Consider the following 20,145-nt stretch of genomic DNA (forward strand, 5'->3'; position numbering starts at 1 on the left):
GACAGTTATTTCCCCATATTGTTCAATTAGAAAAACATATTGGTGGTTGTGATCACCGCAGCAAATGTCCCTTCATTTAAAGATAGTGAAGAACTGATTTGCCTTGGAAACAAGAGGCAGAATGAATTCCCTAAATCCTCTATTCATGTAAACTCACCTATTGCTTATCTTTATTATTTGAATATAGTGTTATTTGTAGTGATTGGTTTGTATGGAAGAGACAATATTGGAGATATTCATGACCCACACTGCATATGTGTCATTGACCTTGGAACTGAAGAAGTCACTGTTTTCAGAACCTATTTTGCTGTCTCAGGATTTGGAACTTTTAAAAACAGGGATAATTACAAACCAGACTGTGATTGAGGAACAGCATTAGAGTAGTCAATGAATGTATCTCAGATTCATATTCTACTTCATTTAGCATTTATCTTATACTCAGAAAATATTATGGTTTTTGCCCTGCACATCTTCATCATCCAGTGCAAAGGCTGCAACAATTTAAGACCTAATAAGAAGATTTGAAATCACCTAAATTTCCTAGGAAATAAGAGGAAAAACAGTAATCTGCCTGTGCCCTAACAACTCATTGATATAAAATCAGAGAAAACTCATATCGGTGGAATCAGAATGTCATTTTTGCAAGGCTGTCTCTCCTTCCCCCCTTTCTGTGTTATCTTCATAATTTTTCTGGACCTATACTATCCTTGATAGTCTTTTTCTTTTTCCCTTTACATGTAAAGATAGTTTTTTTAAAAAGTTATTTATTTTTAATACACATTGTTTTATGAATCAGATTGGGAAAGAAAAATTAGAACAAAAGAGAAAAATCATGGAAGAGAGAAAAAAAAAAAAGAAGTGAACATGGCATATGTCAATTTATTACATTCAGTCTCCTTAGTAATCTTTTTCTGGATACAGACAACATTTTCTGTCTAAAATCTATTGGGATTGCCTTGGATCACTGAAGTACTGAAAAGAACCAAGTCTTTCGTAAATGATCATCACATATTCTTGCTGTTATTTTGTACAATATATTCCTGGTTCTGCTTGTTTCACTTAGTTTCAGTTTGTGTAAATCTTTCCAGAGCTTTCTCAAATCAGCTTATTCATAATTTTTTATAGAACAATAATAGTTCATCACTTTCCTTACCACAACTTGTTCAACCATTTCCCAGTTGACCATTTCCTATTCTTTGTTACCCCAAAAAGACCTGCTACAAACATTTTTGCACATATGGATATTTTTCCCTCCTTTTATGATTTTCTTGGGATGCAGACCCAGTGATATACTGCTGAGTCAAAAGATATGCACAGTTTTCCCACATCCTCTTGAACATTTATCATTATCTTTTCCTGTCATTTTAGCTAATTTGAGAGGTGTGAGGTGGTACCTCAGAGTTGTTTTAATTTGTATTTCTATAGTCAATAGTGATTTAGAAACATTTATTCATATGAGTATAGATGGCTTTAATTTCATCACCTAAAAATTGTCTCTTCATATTCTTTGACCATTTATCATTTGCGAAATGATTTGTAGTCCTATAAATTTGACACAGTTCTTTAAATATTTTAGAAATGAGACCTTTATCAGAAATATTGCCAGTAAAGGTTTTTTTTCCCTCGCTTTGTACTTCCCTTTTAATCTTGTTTCTGTTGGTTTCCTTTGTGTAAAATATTTTTCATTTAATGTAATCAAAGTTGTCCCTTTTGCCTTTCATAATGTTCTCTAGTTCTATTTTGATTGTATATTCTTCCCTTCTCCAAAGATTTGATAGTAAATCTGATTTGATTAAAAAGATCTGATAGTAAATTATCTCCTAATTTATTTATGTCCAAATCATGTACCCATTCTGACCTTATTTTGGTATGGGTGTAAGATGTAGATCTATGCTTAGTTTCTGACATCATTTTCCAGTTTTCCCAAAAAATTTTGTCAAATAGTGAGTTCTTATTCCAGAAGCTAGGATTTGGAGATTTATCAAATACTAGATTATTATAAGCCTTGATTATTGTGCCATGTATGTCTAATCTGTTCCACTGATCCACTATTTTTATTTCTTATCCAGTACCAAATGGTTTTGATGACTGTTGCTTTATAATATAGTTTTAGGTTTGATACTGCTAAGCTACTATCCTTTGTAATTTTTTCATTAATTCCTTGATATTTTTGACCTTTTGTTCCTCCAGATTGGTTTTGTTGTTATTTTTTTTCTAGTTCTATAAAATAGTTTTTTAGCAATTTGATTGGTATGGCACTGAACAAGTAGACCAATTTAGGCAGAATTGTTATTTTTATCATATTAGCTCAGCCTATTCATAAAAATAGTTTTCAACATCTACTGGTTTTGATTTCAATTTTTTTTTCTCTTCTTCCTTCCCCTCTCATTTTCCCAGAACAACAGTCTGATATAGGTTATAAATGTACAATCATATTAAAAATATTTCCATGTTAGTCATGTTGTAAAAGAAGAATCAGAACAAAAGGAGAAAGCTTTGAAAAAGAAAAAAGTGAAAATAGTATGCTTCAACCTGTATTGAGACTCCATTGTTACTTCTCTGAATGTGGATAGCATTTTCCATCATGAGTTGTTTGGAATTGTCTTAAATCATTACATTGCTGAGAAGAGTAAAATCTTGAATAGTGTTTTTCTGAAGTGATCAAAGCAAAAAACCTCCTACACTGATTAAAGTGGGGGAAAGTGTATTTGAAAAGCGAACTACCATGAGAAGTGTGTTACAAGCCTTTATTCTCCTGGTCACTTAGTGACCATGGGCAGATTCTTCAACCCATGATGGCTTTCAGATTTCACTTCAATCAAGGTTTCATTCACTTTTCCTCGTTCAATTTTCCTCATCTTGAGAGAATTGAACTAGATGATCATAAGGTCCCAATTTAAGATCTCAGAAGTCTTTGTTTCTTTATTGGATTAAGAACATAGAATTTAGAGCCAGAAAGGATGCAGACAGCATGTGACCCAACCTTTCATTTTGCAGGTTGGAGAAACTGAAGTTCAGAAAAGATAGATGATCTGTCTCAGGTGGTGCAGGTTTTCATATGCACTTAAACATGTCACTGACACCTTTTTATGTCACTTGTACTCCTGAGGATGCCTCCTTTCCTCTCTGCGCAGCAAAATGCCCCATGTTGCAGAGAAGAAAAACTAAAATAGCACTGCATCAAAATGGACATCCAGCTGAATCTGCCAGTGCTTGAAATGTCCTACACTTAGACCCTCATCTCTGCAAAGGGGAGACAGATAGAGGGGGAAGAGGAAGGGGGAGGGGGGAGAGGAGGAGACTGGAGAAAGGCAAAGAGGGAGAGAAACACACAGACAACCAAGTTTGGTCATTTTAATTACACGGCATTCAGTTATATATTCTTAACAGAGCTGTTCTTTCTATTCTTTCCACATGTGCTAATTATTTATACAAATATAAAGCTTAAACCACATTAAAAATTGTGGACATTTTCACTTTGCTTCAGTTTTAGATATTTTTCCCTATGCTTTTTTGATTTCATATTTATCATTTCTTATAATGTGGTTATCCATTACATTCATTTCCACAGTCTTTTCAGTCATTCATGAATCACTGAGTTAAATTATTAGCTTCCAGTACTTTGGTATTTTTTTTAAGTACTTGTATGAATATTTTGTTGTACACGAACTCTTTCTGTATGTCTTTAATCTGCTGAGATTATGTGCCTATCACTAGAATTTTTGGATTGAAAGATCTGGACATTTTCATTTTGCTAATTTCTTTCTTTCTCTCCTCTCCCCCCCCCCCCCCTTGAGGCAATTGGGATTAAATGACTTGCCCAGGGTCACTCATCTAGGAAGTGTTAAGTGTCTGAGATTCGATTTGAACTCAGGCCCTCCTGACTTCAGGGCTGGTTTTCTATTCACTGTGCCATCTAGCTGCTGCTCATTTTGCTAATTTCTTAGCAAAATTCCGAGTTGCTTTCCAGAAAGGTTGGATCAATTCACAGATAGAACAGCTTTGTATTACTATGCCTGTTCTGCAGACCCTCTAATATTAACTGTTTCTATTTTGTCTTTACACTGGTTTTAAAAATAAATTTTCAGGTTCCAACTCTCTCCACTACCAGAATGCCAGCACTGTTGGTAGCACAGAATGGCTGGGCACTGAGCTATCATGACTTTGGCAAAATGCTATAGTTTGGAGTTTCGGTCTGGATGGCACTTGAGTTGTGAGGAGCAATAGGGATTGGGACTGGGTTGGGAGGGGTGGCAGGAGTGTGGGGTTATATTCTTTTCCAAGCCTATGGCTTAAGACAACTTTGCAGCTTGATTTTGTAGCATGGTGGGTAGTTGGGAGGGAGGGAATAAGCATTTATAGTGACCATTATGTGCAGGAATTGTGTTAAGTATTTTACAAATATTATTTCATTTGATCCTCCCAATCCTAATTATTATTCCCATTTTACAAGTGAGAAAGCTGAGGCAAATAGGTTAAGTATCTCTAGTGTATAATTTTGGAGAGGTTTGAGAAGTCATGAGGATTACAGAAGGTGATTAGTCTTCATTTGACCCAAAATTGATCTGAGAAATATTGAAGTGGAATCAACAGTTCTTGGAAATACTTTGGATATGATGGGTAAAATATTGAAGAGTCAAAGATGACTTCCAGTTTGCAAACTTGGGTGACCATAAGACTGTCAGGCCCCCTCAAGTGTATAGGAAAGTTAGGATTTGAGTTAGGTTTACAATATTTTTTCTGTTGGACCTGTTAAGTTTAAACATACATGGAACTTCCAAATAGAGATGTTCAGTAGACAGTTATAGGTGCTGGGTTGGAACCTAAAAGAGAGATAAAGGACTGGAGAGAGTGCTGAATGAGAAAGTAGAAATGGCACTGGACTCACGATTGTCTAAGCCTGTTGCTTTCTTTTTCCTTTAAGCCCCTTCATGGTTTGGTCCCTGCTTTTATTACCATACTTTCCTTCTTTCCACATACTTGGTGAACTCACATTGGTCTTCTTGCTTTTCTCTGCACAGGAGGTTACATCTCTTCAGTAGCTGTCCACCATTCTCATTTGCTCCCTCCTCATATTTGGTGTCTTAAGACTAAGCTCAAATCTCATTTTGTGTAAAAGGCTTTTCCTGGTGGTTTTCCCCCTCAATACCCCACTGCCTTTTTTTTTTTTTTTTTTTTTTTGAGATTACCCTCTATGTATCCTGTATATATCCTGTATGTACAGTTATTTGCATGCTGTCTTCTCCATTAAGAATGTGAGTCAACTTTCTGTTTTTGCCTTTCTTTGTATCCCCAGTGCTTAGCACAGTGCCTAGCACATAATTAACACTTAATAAATGATGTGAAGGGACTCCTTTTGCAAGATAGCAGAGGGAAGGGAAAGATACTAGAAGAATGAGAAAAATTTAGAAAGTGACATGATATAATCATATATCACTTACATAGCATTTTAAGGTTTTCAAAATGGCTTCCCCCCCAATAATACCATGTCCAAGTATTGCAAGTTTTATTATCCCCATTTTTTACTGGTAAAGAAACTTGAGGCTCAGAGGTGGAGTTACTTGCTCATGGTCCCAAGACAAGTTTCAGAATCAAGATCTGAACTCTTAGCTCTCATCACCTTCAACTATCATCTTCAATCAGATTCTTTGTATTATATAGTACATTACCTCTTATGAACTGTCAACAATTAAAATTTCTTCCTCCCCAAAAATGTCACTACGTCTCCCCTTAATGTTCTAAATAGATTTAAAAAAAGGTTTGTTTTTTTAAAAACAATTTTTAATTATTTACAATGCCTCACACATAGCAGAACACTATTTGTACCTGGTGAATGTTAGTCTGAAACCTCTGGATGACCTTCAAGAAGTATAACGTGCTTGTGTTGGGGTTATAATCAGTTCAGAATTATTTGCCCTATGGGAGTTAAAAAGTCTGGATCAGGAGTTAGAGTGGAAGATGGTCCAGATGAGCAGCACCAAATGCCAAGCTTTGCCGTGGGGTGGCTGGGTTTCTTGATGAGGAAGGCAAAGGAGCAAACCTTCCTGTAGGCAGTGCCCGCCCTGCCAGCATGGGGTGTGTGCTATCGGTTGGGGATGCTCTTCTTAACCTGCTCCCCAGGAACCTCCTCTACTTTGGCCTCACCCTTGCCTTTGCTGTTTGATAAACAGGAAGCTGTTTCCATGGGTGCCAAAAGAAGTGATTAGCAAAAGAACCACCTGCTATTGTTACCTGGGGATTGACGGATTTTCTCATTTCATGTTGCCATTTAAAATGGGCAGGAATTCGTTCTCTACTGCCTCCACTTCTGGACCCCTCCTCCCTCAGATCTTTACCTTTATGGTGGTCTGTTCATTTTAAAGACACTGTTTCTAATAGAAAAAATGAATTATTTTAAGAAATAAAGTAAACTCCCTCATAGCACTACCCCATTTATAGCATGATTGTGACACTGATACCTCTCTTCTGTTTGCAATTTTTTTTGGTCTTTTTGAAAGAATACATTCTGATTTTTTAGTGAGTGTTTTTTCTCTCCCAGTCTCCTGTTGGCAAGTACAAAATGTCCATCGTGACTACTTTACTTATATGAATGGAGTATGAAAATGCTTTCCCTCTATTTGGAAATTACTAAGTGGCCCTGTCATTTGTACAAACTTTTTTTTTTGCCATCATAGTTATGCTAAATCTCCAAAAGAATTCACTAAGATTTCAATTGTAATGAAAAATATATAATGAAATTTCAATGAAATGATGAGAAAGAGCTAGAGAAACAGATTTATGTTTGTTTGTTCACTAAATGATTATAGTTATTAGTGATAGAAAAAATTGAAACTGTCCCTGGAGGGATTTGACTGAAAATGCCATAAAAATTGGTAGATCTTTAAAATGACTGATTATTAATTTCATCTTTCTTCAGGAGTAAAATTATCTTTTGCTTCCTTTTGTATCCCCCATCCTGGCACATAGCAAGCACTTTAATGTATATTGATTGATTAATTGATTGATAAGATTTAATTTGGAGAATATGAAATATTAGCTCTTAACAAAATAAATATTAATGGCCAAAAAACCCCCAGCATTGAGTTAAAAATTACAGAACAGCTTTCTAATTGAAGATTGAAAAACCATCCAGAATTCTTAGAGGTGTAGGAAGCAAGAAGTACAACTTCTGGGTGCATTAATTTGGAACGTTGGAATTTGGAATTCTGTCATTCAACTAGACAATTGATTTGTCTACAATAGCCAAACCAACTCTTCAGAGGGCCCAACTGACAATTTTTAGATCAAAAGTAACAAGTAGTGAGTGGTTCTCAGTAATTTGTAACATTATTTTAAATACCTTCCAAAATGGTTTAGAAAGTATCCCAGATTTTTTTTTTCAACTTCTGTTATTGTGTTAAGTTTTGGTCTGGCCACTGCTATGAATTTTTCTCGCTCAAAAATCAGATTTCATATCTGAATTTAAGAGGCAGCATTCAGAATATATGTGAATATAACCAGCCATTTATGAAGGGACAATTGAAAGGACATTTTCAAATGGAACTGAAAAACTACTGTAGGCTGTTTGCTTTCCTAAAATACGGACCAAGCTGGAGCCTTGGGCAGAAAGCAGATGAATTGTGAAGTGACTAGATTTGAAAAAAGGAAGATATAATTTAAAACATAAGTAATCTTGAGCTAGCATATTGTTATATCCTTGGAGAAGAATACTTTTCCCCAAATGAAGGTATTTTTAACATTATATCACAGAAGATTAGCTAGAAGAGAATTTCTTCTTAATATTTGGTAATTAACACCTTAATGATAGAATTTGGAAAGTTGTGTACAAATATCATCTATGGCTCCTGGGATATACGTTTGCTCAGCAATCTGTCAAGTACTATCACTGTACTTGAATGATAATTGAGATTCTACATTCTTCCCCCCCCCCCCCCCCCTGAGGCTGGGGTTAAGTGACTTGCCCAGGGTCACACAGCTAGGAAGTGTTAAGTGTCTGAGACCAGATTTGAACTCGGGTCCTCCTGAATTCAAGGCTGGTGCTCTATCCACTGCGCCACCTAGCTGTCCCCTATTGCCACATTCTTAAACTTTTTAACATTAAAGAAAACTTAAACTTTGTTATTTAAGTGGGGTATGTTTTATTAGGATTCTTTAAAATTTTATCTCCATTTACTAATTAGATTGTGGCACTTCATTTCCTACCTGCACCATACAATAGAATTTACTTTATTCTTTCTGTTTAACAGATTGAGGAAAGGCAAGTTAAGGTTAGTGACTATTCCAAGGTTACCTAATGAATCCATATTGAGACAAGAGTGGAGTGTTACTAGCTATTTAACTTGTAGCAATTTTGAGAAATTTCCAAACTCTTTGGAAGATGAGATATATAGAAAACTAAGGGGATTAAAATTTTTTTCTCTCATTATTTTAGAAATCAAGAAATTCTAAGCAAGAAAAGGTTTTGATGTCTGTTGATAATTAGTATTTACTTCAAGACAATTGTCACTTGTATATTTTAATTAATGGGTGGCTTGGCCAAATAAACTCCTGATGATAAACCTTCATAAAGACTTATTTTTATGTTTCTCAAGAATAGCTGTGTCTTCAAAGATGTTTAATTAAAAAGTTTACCAACCAAAATATGTGATTAGGATAATTAGGTCTTGGGTTAAGGGAAATCAAAGGTCAGATCAACAGTTAATGGTTTCTTGAAATGAAAAGCAATGTTTGGCTCAGAATGGGTTTGCAGTTCTTGGACAGCCACAGTTCATAGGCACCTCTTCTTTTGTTGGAAACTTAATTGGACATGTCTCAGGAAAAAGTTCAATACCCCATTTTGGGAGTTCATTTGTTACCATCCCACAGTTCTTCAGGAAATTGTTGTTCTGGGCACTAAGCTGGAAACTTGTTTTTCTCTTGTCAATTTGGTACAATGATTTTTTTCCTCTTGAAATGGAAAGATATGGGCATTGCAGGATATAGACCTTTAATGGATTATTGTCTGTTGGTCTATTGATTTGTTATTAATGTTCCTGTAATCACTATTGTATTTCTGCTAACAGTTTTTTTTTTAATATTCCTTAGGGTCAGGATACATTTTGAATCAACTTTTTTTTTTTTTTTTCCCCTATTATGCCTCTGGTTTCTCATGTTACAACCTTTCTTTTAAAAAATAAAGTTTTTAATTATTTTTAACCCTACATTCTTTGCTTAGTAATTACTAGGATAGTATTTATATTTTCATATTTCATTTTTATTAACTTATTTTAGTGATTGGTGAATACAAGGTCACAGTATTATAACATTCTTATCTGTATCTGAGAGGCAGCATAAAGAAAGTGTCCTCAGAACTAAACAGGCCTGGGTTCAAGTCTTTTCCCTAATACATGTTATCTGTAAGACCCTAGGCAATTCATCCAACTTGTCTGGAGCCTACAACCCTCTCTTAATATTCATTTGCAGAGAAATGCTAATCTGAATTTGTTGTTTCCTATCCAGGATTTTTGTTACCATTAAGCATACAGCAAAATTGACTACAGTATTTTCTTTATAGTTACTAATCTCTGCTGTGTATCTTTTCAGGAAAATGGCTCAGTTTTAGCTCATTTGATTTATCCTTTAGCATAAGGATTTAACAACCTCATAACATATGTATACAAGCGCATGCACACACACACTCTATGTAAATGAAATCTTTTACCCTAGGACATGAAAGAGAAAGTATTTTATTTTATGGTATCTGGTATAGCTTTACCTACATTAGAACTGTCCTAGTAGAGCGAGTTCATTTCAAGATATAATAATCATAGCTACTAATATTTATATAGCATTTACTCTGTGCCAAGCACTGTGCTAATGATTTTTAAAATTTATGTCATTTAAAGAAAAAATTTATGTCATTTATCTAAAATTTAATCATTCAGGCACTTCACTTAAGACATTTCTGTAAACATATCTAGGAACAAAGTGAGAGGCAGTGTGATATAAAGGATAGCGAGATGGCCTTGGAGCCAAGGAGACTTGGGTTCAAGTTCTCACTTGACACGTGCTTTTGTATGGCACAGAAAAGGCTGCTTAACAACTCTTAGGACCACAAGTGAATCTCTAATACTGAAATTTATGGAGCAAATATTGATTGGCTTTGGTAGAAGTTTTTTTACTGGAACTTCCCTTCATATCAGAAATTGTAGGTTTGGTTTTTAGAAAAGGAGAAATCTGGTGCTGTCTTTAAACATGACTTTTGTTAGATTCATTCTTTCAAATTTGGATGAGAAACCTTCTCCCAAGTGCATCAACTGTTTCAGCTCCCAAAATGAAAAAAGGACTTTTTTCTTCTTCACAGATCACTTGGTTGCCCATGGTCGGATGGCAGAGAAAGAAGCTCGTCGGAAGTTCAAGCAGATTGTGGCTGCCGTCCATTTCTGCCACTGCCGGAACATTGTTCACAGGGACTTGAAAGCAGAAAACTTGCTTCTGGATGCCAATCTGAACATCAAGATAGCAGGTGAGGGCTCATGAGAGTCATAATGAGGGACTCTTCCTTAGGTCCTAAAGCAAGGAAGTAGCTGTTTCCAGCTATTCAAAAAGAGAAAATGAAGAGCATTTAGAGGAAATTTAAGATTTCTATATTGCTGTAGCCCAGACATGACACATAGCAAGGTTTAAAACAATATGTTCTCTATGTATGGGTCAAGACAAAGGTATGAGCTAGGAAACCTTAAAGAAAATATTGGTGCTTGAAATTTTAGTGTTCTACACATGTAAAATGTATGGGATTGCCTGTCATCGGGGGGAGGGAGTAGAGGGAGGGGGGGATAATTTGGAAAAATGAATATAAGGGATAATATTATAAAAAATATATATAATAAAAAATAAAAAAAAAGAAAGAAATTTTAGTGTTCTAGATAGCAAGGTACTTTTTGGATAATGAGGAATAAGGTGGAGATTGAATCAGAAAGGTAAAAAACTGCTAGAAAGACTAGAATCAACATAAATTTCTCTGGAGGAGATGGATTCAAACCTGAATGATAAACTTAGACATTATGGTTTATGGGCAATCTTCCCTTTTTCCCCAATTCAAATTTTGTTCATCTAATTGTCCAACAGAACTATCCTCCAACAGTGATTAAAAATAAAATATCATCTGTATTTTATTTTTACTGCCTTGATATATTTTCAGTAGCTTCCCTGTAAAAATCCAGGCAATATTTCTATTATGGGGGTATCATTCACAAAAAAGAAGTAACTTTAAAGTTACTCTTCCAAATGTTTGTGTGTGTGCAGAGGTGAGAATTGACCATTTTCTGGGATTTGGTTTCTGCACAAGTTCCAGCGATTATTTTTTGCAAAAAGTAGGGAATATTTAAGTGGGATCATTGTTGTTGCTTCTTCATTTAAACAACATCCCTGGCAGCTCCCTTTGAGAGTAGAATTTCTACCTCATATTTCCATACTTTCTACTACAATGTCATGTAGATACTCAATAAATGTTTGAGTAGAGTTAGATGGTGCTACCTTTTGTAGGAAGCATGGAGGAGGGGCAACTTTGTTGGATGGGGATTGAAGTAAAGAAGGATGCTGTTTTGGAGAAAAGGTCTTTTTTATTATAGTCATGTCACTGTAGAGTTAAGGAACATGCAAAACTCTTTTCCATCTTATATTAGGGGTGAAAGGGGAACAAGGAGTAAGCTGATCATTTTTTATTTTAACTTCTCACCTTCCTGTGAGAAAGTAAAAGGTACTCACTAAACTCACTAAAAGTAAAAGATACATAACTTAAACTTTACCCAAGTTAAACCAATGTCTTCATTCTTTGCTTAGAGTTTTGACTGAAATGATAAACTTTATCAGAGTGACCTCTTCTCTGAATTTCCTCATATTGTTTATTTGGTATAATGGTCAGAAAATAGATTTAAAGACCTTTTTACCTGTCTCTTCCTGTTCGCTTCTGCTCTGCCACGATTTTTTCATGGCTAACCTAGTAATGGCAGAAATGAACATTGAGATATTTCTTCAGTGTTTTTATTCCGTGTGTGTGTGTGTGTGTGTGTGTGTGTGTGTGTGTGTGTGTGTGTATGTGTTTATAACTATTGTTAATGTAATTCATCTCACAACTTGATCCTGTGTATCTGGTTAAAATTTGTGAAATTGCAATACAAAAAATATTTCCCTGGGCTCTTTTAGCTTGGGCTTAGGGGATCATTCATTTTAGGAAAGCTCTTGTCCCATTGCACGGTTCCCTTCTAGCCAGAAAGATAAAGCCAGAGGGCTCAGTTTTAATTTTAATACTTATTTGACTGTGGGCATCTCACTTAACTGCTCTGAATACTCTGTACAGGGTTATTGTTAGCATCAAGTAAGATAATACATGTGAGAGTATTTGGAAAATTGTATAGTTTTATTATTATATCCATTGACCAGAACTTAAATTTTTTATTTTTACCTCCCCATTCTTGTTTTTGAACTTAGGAACATTTTGAATTAATTAGGAACATTTCTATGGCCTTAGTTATTGCACTGAGAAACCAAACATGGAGGCAGCAATCATTGGTAATTAAAGGTTGGCATCTCTACAGACACAGGGATTTGGGTAAGAGGTTTCTAAATGTTTTTTCTTTGTTAATATTTAAAACAAAGTAAAGTAGTCACAACAAGATGCTCCAGGACACATGCTGGTGTGTAATTACACACTTCTAGTGGTTGTTGGCAACCAGCCCTAGGCTTCTCACCTGCCAAAACACACCTTAGCAAGCATTATGAGCACAGGAACATGTGCTTTGTCATCTTATTGCATATATTATCAAAACAAAGCAAATGACAGTTGAGTAATCCTTGTTTTGTAGCATGCCATGATATTTAGCATTGACTTTGCTCATGCATTCTGTAGTTAGAAATCTTATAATTCTTATTCAGACTAATCTATTTGCATATAAATTATGTTGAATTCTTACCTCTCTACTCTTTGAATCACCTAGAATAGTATGAGAAGTGTTTCCTATTAAAGCATTTAAAAATATATTTAATGTTAGAAGTAAATTGGATCATTCAATAAATTTGATTATTAAAATATTTATTTAACATCTGCTTTGTACAGAGCACTGTGATAGGCACTGGGGATAATAAGTAAACAAAACATAATCTCTACCTTCAATAAACTTGTAATCTCGCAGGAAGTTAAAAGATACACAAATAACTATGATATAAATTAGAATATAAGTACATGAGAAAGGGACAAATTTCTATGTGAGATCTGAAGATCAAGAGCTCTAGGAGATATTTCCCAAATGAAATGGAATTTAAACTGATCTTTGAAATAGGGGTAATATGTAAATGAGGGTAAGAGAAATGAGACTGTGGAATTTCTAGGTGGAGAGAACCAAATGAGCAAGGAGGTAAAGATAAGAAAGTCTTCTAGCTTGGATGAAAGGTAGAATGTTATATTAAGTATAGAAATATTGTTTGGTGCCAGGCTTTAAGAGCCCTTGAATGTCAGACTAGGGAATTTAGACTTGGTTAAATGATAATAATAAGTGGTTTAGTCTGGCAAACATATATGGGATGGATTAGAGAGGAAGCAGACTGAAGCAGTAGTAGTCACAGACTCAGTTGGGAAGGATTAAGAGTATAGATTAGGCTTTTCAAGATGTGCCTTAAGCTTGTTATTTGGGATAATATTATTTGAGTTGAATTAGTGTCTGTGTGTGTGTGGAAAATAAGAGATTTTGTGAATGACAAGAAGTAGATAAATTTGAAAGGATTTGGCAGATTCCCAGGGGGAAGAAGACATAGGAATTAGAGATAAAAGTTTGTGATTTTGAGCTTAGAGGACTAGGAAAATGATGGTACCATTAAGAAGAAATACATCTTTATGAGGAGCTGGGTTGAGGAAAAGATGATGACTTTGGTTTTGGACATTTTAACGTTTTTCCTGGTTAACTTGTGTAAAGATAGTGTGGTTTTCATATCTGCAAAGAGAGAAAAGCTGGGAAAAATAGCTAACAGTGGATGGCGGATCCAAAATCCAAAAAGGGCATGATAGGATAGAACATTGAGCCAAACCTACTAATGTGAAATGCAATAGGACTAAAGGTAATGATGTCTTATGCTTTGTTTTTGTTTTTTTTTAATCAACTTTACAAGTACCAAATTGAGACAGACATAGTTAAGCAGTATTATATGGGGAAAAAAAATATGGAGGTTTTGATGAATGGTAAACTTGGTATGAGTCTTTAGTGTGATGACAGGAAAAAAACAAAACAAATTTGATATTGGGATCTAATAGTAAGAGTATGTGTAGGAATGTGCATGGAATACATAGGAATAAGGACGTGATAGGACTACTGTACATTGCTTTATTGGATCCTCTCTAGAGTATTGAGTTGCCACATTTTAGTAAGACATTAATAAAGTGGAGAATGTTTTAAGGCAGGGGTTCCCAAACTATGGCCCACATGCCATTTGCAGCCCTCCAGGTTACGGCAAGTGGGCTGAGAGGTAGAGACAGAGTGTGAGCTTTTATTTTTACTATAGTCCGGCCCTCCCACAGTCAACTGGCCCCCTGTTTAAAAAGTTTGGGGACCACTGTTTTAAGGTTACCAACTCAGATGGTGAAGGCTGATGAGTCCATGTCATCAAAAGATCTGTTGAAGTAATTAGGAATATTTAGCCTGGGAAAGAATATTCAGGAAGGAGCTTGAAAACTATCTTTAAGTATATGAGGGGATGTCAGATGCAAGAAGGAATGATTAGACTTGTTCTATTTGGTTCCAGAAGGCAAAAACAGAACTAGAAACAACGGTTCTTTGCCTCAGGACCTTGTTTAGTGCCTCCTGGTTTCTGGCTTCTAACTTTATTCTAGAACTTTCTCTAGTGTCTCTGTGATCCTCCCCAGGACCAGACTCAATCATCTACTGCCAGACTGTCTTTCCCACCATCTTCTCTACTGTTCTGGTGGCTGTGCTGTGGAACCAGACCTTAAGTCACCATTTCTAGCAGTGATTGCACTTTCAATCATATCCTCCCTAAATCCAAACCCATCCCCTTAAGGCTGTATTGGGAGATGTCTATTTGCCTCCCTGTTGCCTCTTCCAGACTCCCCTTCTATCACCATCTTCTCCTTTGAGGTTCAGTCCAAATTAATTAAATCAGTCAGCATTCTGGTAGCTGTGATTTATAGCCTTCTTGAGCATTCTCTTTCCTTTCTTGATGTGTTTAATGCCTAACTCATAAGCTTCTTCTTTATCACACATCCTGGGAGAGTTCAGCATATATATTGATATTACCTCAAATATCCTAATTTCCCAGGCCACTCATTTCTCATGACTTTCTCCTCAATTCCACTTGAGCCATACACAGAGATGTCGTAGCTTTGATCTTGCTATCATCCACAAGATGACCACTTCTACATTCATGAATTACAAATTCTTTTCTTTTGTTCAAAATATTTTTTCATTTTGTCTTTTCTATTTTTATCTTTACAAAATTTTCCATTCCTTCAACACCAAAGTGCTTCCTCAGGATATGTCTTCCATTTCTTGTATTGACCCTTCATTGATCCAGTTCAACTATACACTGTCTTTTGCTCTAGAACCCCCTACTTTCTTGTTGACTCATCACATATTGCTCAAATCCAACCTGGGATTGCTCCTGCCATTTGCCTTCTTCACTCCTGTCAATTGGAGCTGGACAAAATCATTAAACTGCTGAGTGAATTCACTACAAACTCATGTTAGGTCATTTCAGTTAGCTTCTCAGTGCAACGAAACATTTCTCACTTGCCTTTCTCTTCACTTACAATGGGACGTTGCAAACTGTTTCATCCCTCCTTAATTCTCTGTTCCCCTAATCCTTTTCTCTCAGCTTTATTAAGATATCACAGGCAATGGTGCCCATAGTGATGGAAGTCCCTTCTTTGATATTGTGATGGATTTGTGATTCATTGGTTAGATCTCATCTCCTCAATTTCTGTTCATCTTGTGCAGTTCTGGTCCTTATCCACCCTAGGCTCCCCCAAGGGTACTGGGAACCTTCTTCTAGATCTATTTTTTCTAGTCATACATTTTCATTTTCTTGTTTTTCCAGGGGTATCTGTAAAATTTTTTTAGCCTATACATGCCCAGCATGCAATTGTCCATTGTCTTTTCAGTGACTTTTAGTTTTGTAAATTTGGAGACATAGATATTTCATGATTTTCAGCTATTTATTATCACTGATAGAATATTGCTATTAAAAATATGAGCCTTTTTTTCAAAGTTTCAAAGGTCATCATTAAAAACACCTCTGTAGGGGTGGCTAGATGACACAGTGGATAGAGCACTAGCCCTGAAGTCAGAAGGACCTGAATTCAAATGTGGTCTCAGACACTTAATATTTCCTAGCTGTGTGACCAGCTCACTGTCCAGTTGGAATCTCTGATCAATATTTATGTGTTGATAAACTAGACATACATATTGTTCTTCCAGCTGATGAGATAGTTGCTAAAACAAAGGAGTGAGTACCTTCACAGACCAAGTCATATATAGAAAATATAGACAGAAAGCCTCTGATGTTTGATTAGCAATTATAGAAGAGATGAGAAGAAAAAACCGGTGTTTTGAAGTTTGATTTCCAGAAAATTCTCACAATTAACAGCTTAAGGTAGTTACTGTTTGTGTTAACCTGTTGCAAAAATTTGCTCATCGTAATCCAAAAGTCCCTGAGCAAGTTTTGCCAGATAAATTCAGAAAAGTCTGGAAAACCTTGGAAAATGGTGGGAAAAAACTACTAGGGAGAAACATGATACCTGTCCAGTATGGAATAGGTCTAGCATTTAGAGAATTGGGGATCTTAGTAACAGCAAGTATAGAACAGTGATCGGCAGAGACTGTGCTATTGTGTTTCCATCATTGTGAAGTAACAACAGCAAAAAATAGGGCCAACTTGCTGTGGGTGAGAATGGAAGAAATGGCTTCAAGAATGAGAAGATATACTTTGCATCATTTCACATGGTTAATTGATATCACATTGCTTGCCTTGTCAGTGAGTGGGGGAGAAGGTGGGAGGGAGAGAATTTGGAACTCAATTTAAAAAGAAAAGAATTCTAAAAATAAATAATAATATTTCTTAAAAGAACGTTGAAGAATGTGATACAGCAAAAGAACCTAGGAAATCTAATAGGAGTGCATTCCAAGCCTAATACATAGCCTGTGCAAAAGATAAACATGTCAAGTTCAGAAAACAGTAGCCTGTGTGTCTAGAGTATTGGATTGTTTGAAGGTGAGTAATATGAAATTAGTTTAGAAAGATAGGTGGGAGCCAGATTGTTAAGTCGTTCAGACTGATAAGTTTGCATTTTGTCCTAGAGGTAGTAGGTAAGCTTTGAAATTCTTTGAGCAAAAGGACATCATAGTCAGACTCATATTTTGGGAATATTAATTTGCTGTTGAGTAGAGGATGAACCGAAGTACAGAGAGACTGACATCAGAAAGACCAATTAGAAAGTTATTGAAATAGTTTAGGCAAGAAGGGGTAAGAGACTGAACCAAGGGGAAAGTCATATAGGTGGAGCAAAGGGGACATAATAACAGCTGTTGTGGAGATACCTAACAATTGGTTGATTTAGAGAATGAGTGAGAGGAAAGAATAAAGGATGAATTGAAATGGCAAACTTGGGTGACTGGAATGATGATGTTAACCCTCCACTGAAATAACCTTCTACCAAAAGACATTTGGAGGCGATGTCAGGTTAGGGGGATGGAGAAGAATTTATTTTTGACACATTGAATTTGAGATGTAGATGAGATATCTGTGTGGGGATGGAGTGAAGCCCACACTGGCATTTAAAACTCTGTACAGTCTCAGTCTCACCCACCTTTCCAGACTGATTTTGATCCTGAACTTGACATTACAGTTAAGACTGGCTTCCTCACTAGTTCCTAAGCCATCTCCTTGCCTTTGAGGGCTGTCCTCAATTGAACATATCCTCTCTCCTCATCTCTTTTTAATAACAAAACAGCTAATTTTTATGTAATGTTTAAAGTTTGCACAGTATGTTACACACAGTAGCTTATTTAATTCTCACAACTATCCTGGAGAGCACTATTATTATTCTTATTACAGAAGAGGAAACAGCTTCTGAGAAGTGAAGTTGCTTTCACCAAACATGTAATAAATGCCACAAGAAGAATTTCACCTTCTTTCCCTAGAGATCAAGTCCAGCTCTCCTTCAGGATGCCTGGCCTCCTCCCTCAGACTCCCTTATTTCCTTCAAGCTCTTGTCTCACTTTTGACATGAAGCGTAAAGAAAGAGACAGAGCCTTGTGGAGGGAGGGAGGGAGAATGCCAGAGGCAGAAAATGAACAAGAATTTGTTAGGTTTTATGCTAAGTTCTGGAGAAACAAAAGAAAGACAAAAACAGCCCTTGCCCTCAAAGAGCTTACAATCTAATAGAGGAGACAGCATGCACCAAAAATGTACCAAAAATATATGTAGGATAAAATTTTAAAACTTTTATTGGTGTGTTTTAATTATTCATATTCTGTGAGAGATTCATTGTGACAAGGTACAATAAGTAAAATTTACAGTGCGGTGACCTCATCTGAAAGACCATTCAACATTCAGCTCCTGTGTATCGTCCACTTTCTTATTTTTGAATGAACAGAAATCTATTTTTCTCTCATCACCCCCATCCCATTGATAAAAATTTAAAAATTCCAAATATTAAAAATAAAAACAAATTATATTGTCTTGATCATAGTTCTTACAGCTTTCAAAGCTGTTTTTACAGTGTATATAATATTCATGGGAGGTAATCTCAGAGGGAAAGTACTTACTAGCATGAAGAAGGCCTGGGAAAAACTTCTTACAGAAGGGAGGATTTTTAGCAGAGGCTTGGCAGTTTGTATAGAGATGATAATTGAATCTGTGGGAAGTTTCTGAGATAATATAGAGAAAGTATATAGAGGGAAGGAAATCGGACACCCATCACCATGGCAAGAGGTAGATGACCGAGGCAAGGAGCCTGAGGAAGCGGGAGTCAGGGAGGTGGAAGAGAATCAGGAGCCAGTGGTATGGAGGAAGCCCCCCCAGAGGGCCAGGCTGGGCCCAGCCCACAAAAGCTTCAGAGAGGCAACAGGCCAAGTGGAATCAGGATTTAGAAGAGATTATCAGATTTGCAGTCAAGTGATCCTAATGTCAGTAACTGACACTACTAGAGAGGATAGGTTTCTGGGCACAAACCTTTAGGTAATATTTTTGTCATTGTTGCCAGTTAAAGTTTGGGCTTCAGAAGGAAGGGGCAGATCTGGAAATAAATGGTAGAAGAGAGTAGCAGCTGGATTTCTGAACCAAACTTTCCCATGAACTCTGCTGGGAATGTATTTCCCTCCAAAGAGGATTAAGAAGACTTAATTTGCCTTGATATTGCAAATGTGTGGAGTAAAAAGAGCAGAGGACTACTGTTCAGGACCTGCCTCTGGGCCTAAAAGCCCTGTAATTTGGTGAGCCATGTGCTCTTTCTGGCACTTAGTTTTCTCATTTTTAGAATGGGGGAGGAGGGGTTGGGTTTGAGGATCCCTTACATCATTTCCAGCCCTTAGAAGTTATTATTCTTTAAATACTTAAGCAACCGTTTGAGGGGATAGAAAAGTTTAGGTATAGAAAGACCAGACCTGGATGACAAGTGGTAAGCTATTTTCTCTAGAGAGTGAAAGAGTGAGGGCTATGAAAAGTGGGGTCATTATTATGAATTCAGAGGCAAAAGAATGACAGTTGTAAATTTTAAAAACTGAAAGTATCATTCTGCTTTGACTTTTTAGTGGATTGTCTGGTTAATTGTTGTGCCCTATAAGACAAAACATTCTGAAGAGGACATATAAAAATCACACAAAAGGGGAAAGGAAAATTTTATCTTTTATTTAAAGTATTTTTTAGTCCAAACAGTATTTGCAAATAAATTTATAACTAATACAGATTCAAAATAGGAAGGGGGGAAAAAAGCAGTTTCCTAGTACCAATGTTTGCCTAAATAATTTTTCTGCCCTTATGGAGTTTGTAAAATTTTTATTGCTTTCAGGATGTCCATATTTGTAGCACTTCATTTTTGCTATTTATTACTTGCAAATGAAATAACATCACAGTTCATATTTGATATGAGAAGTCCTTATTTTT

General features: G+C 36.0%; 1 protein-coding gene across 6 annotated transcripts in view; it reads left to right on the top strand.

Moving 5' to 3' along the window:
• The window catches only part of SIK3 (SIK family kinase 3), a 273,189-nt gene that overhangs the window by 164,723 nt on the left and 88,321 nt on the right, over positions 1–20,145 (top strand). For all 6 annotated transcript variants that reach the window (XM_074304179.1, XM_074304181.1, XM_074304180.1 and 3 more), the window contains exon 4: positions 10,343–10,504. In XM_074304179.1, coding sequence (XP_074160280.1) covers positions 10,343–10,504 — 162 coding nt within the window. The remainder of the gene's footprint in view (positions 1–10,342; positions 10,505–20,145) is intronic.

The sequence above is a fragment of the Sminthopsis crassicaudata genome, chromosome 3 (assembly GCF_048593235.1).
Source record: "Sminthopsis crassicaudata isolate SCR6 chromosome 3, ASM4859323v1, whole genome shotgun sequence".
Classification (NCBI taxonomy): domain Eukaryota; kingdom Metazoa; phylum Chordata; class Mammalia; order Dasyuromorphia; family Dasyuridae; genus Sminthopsis; species Sminthopsis crassicaudata.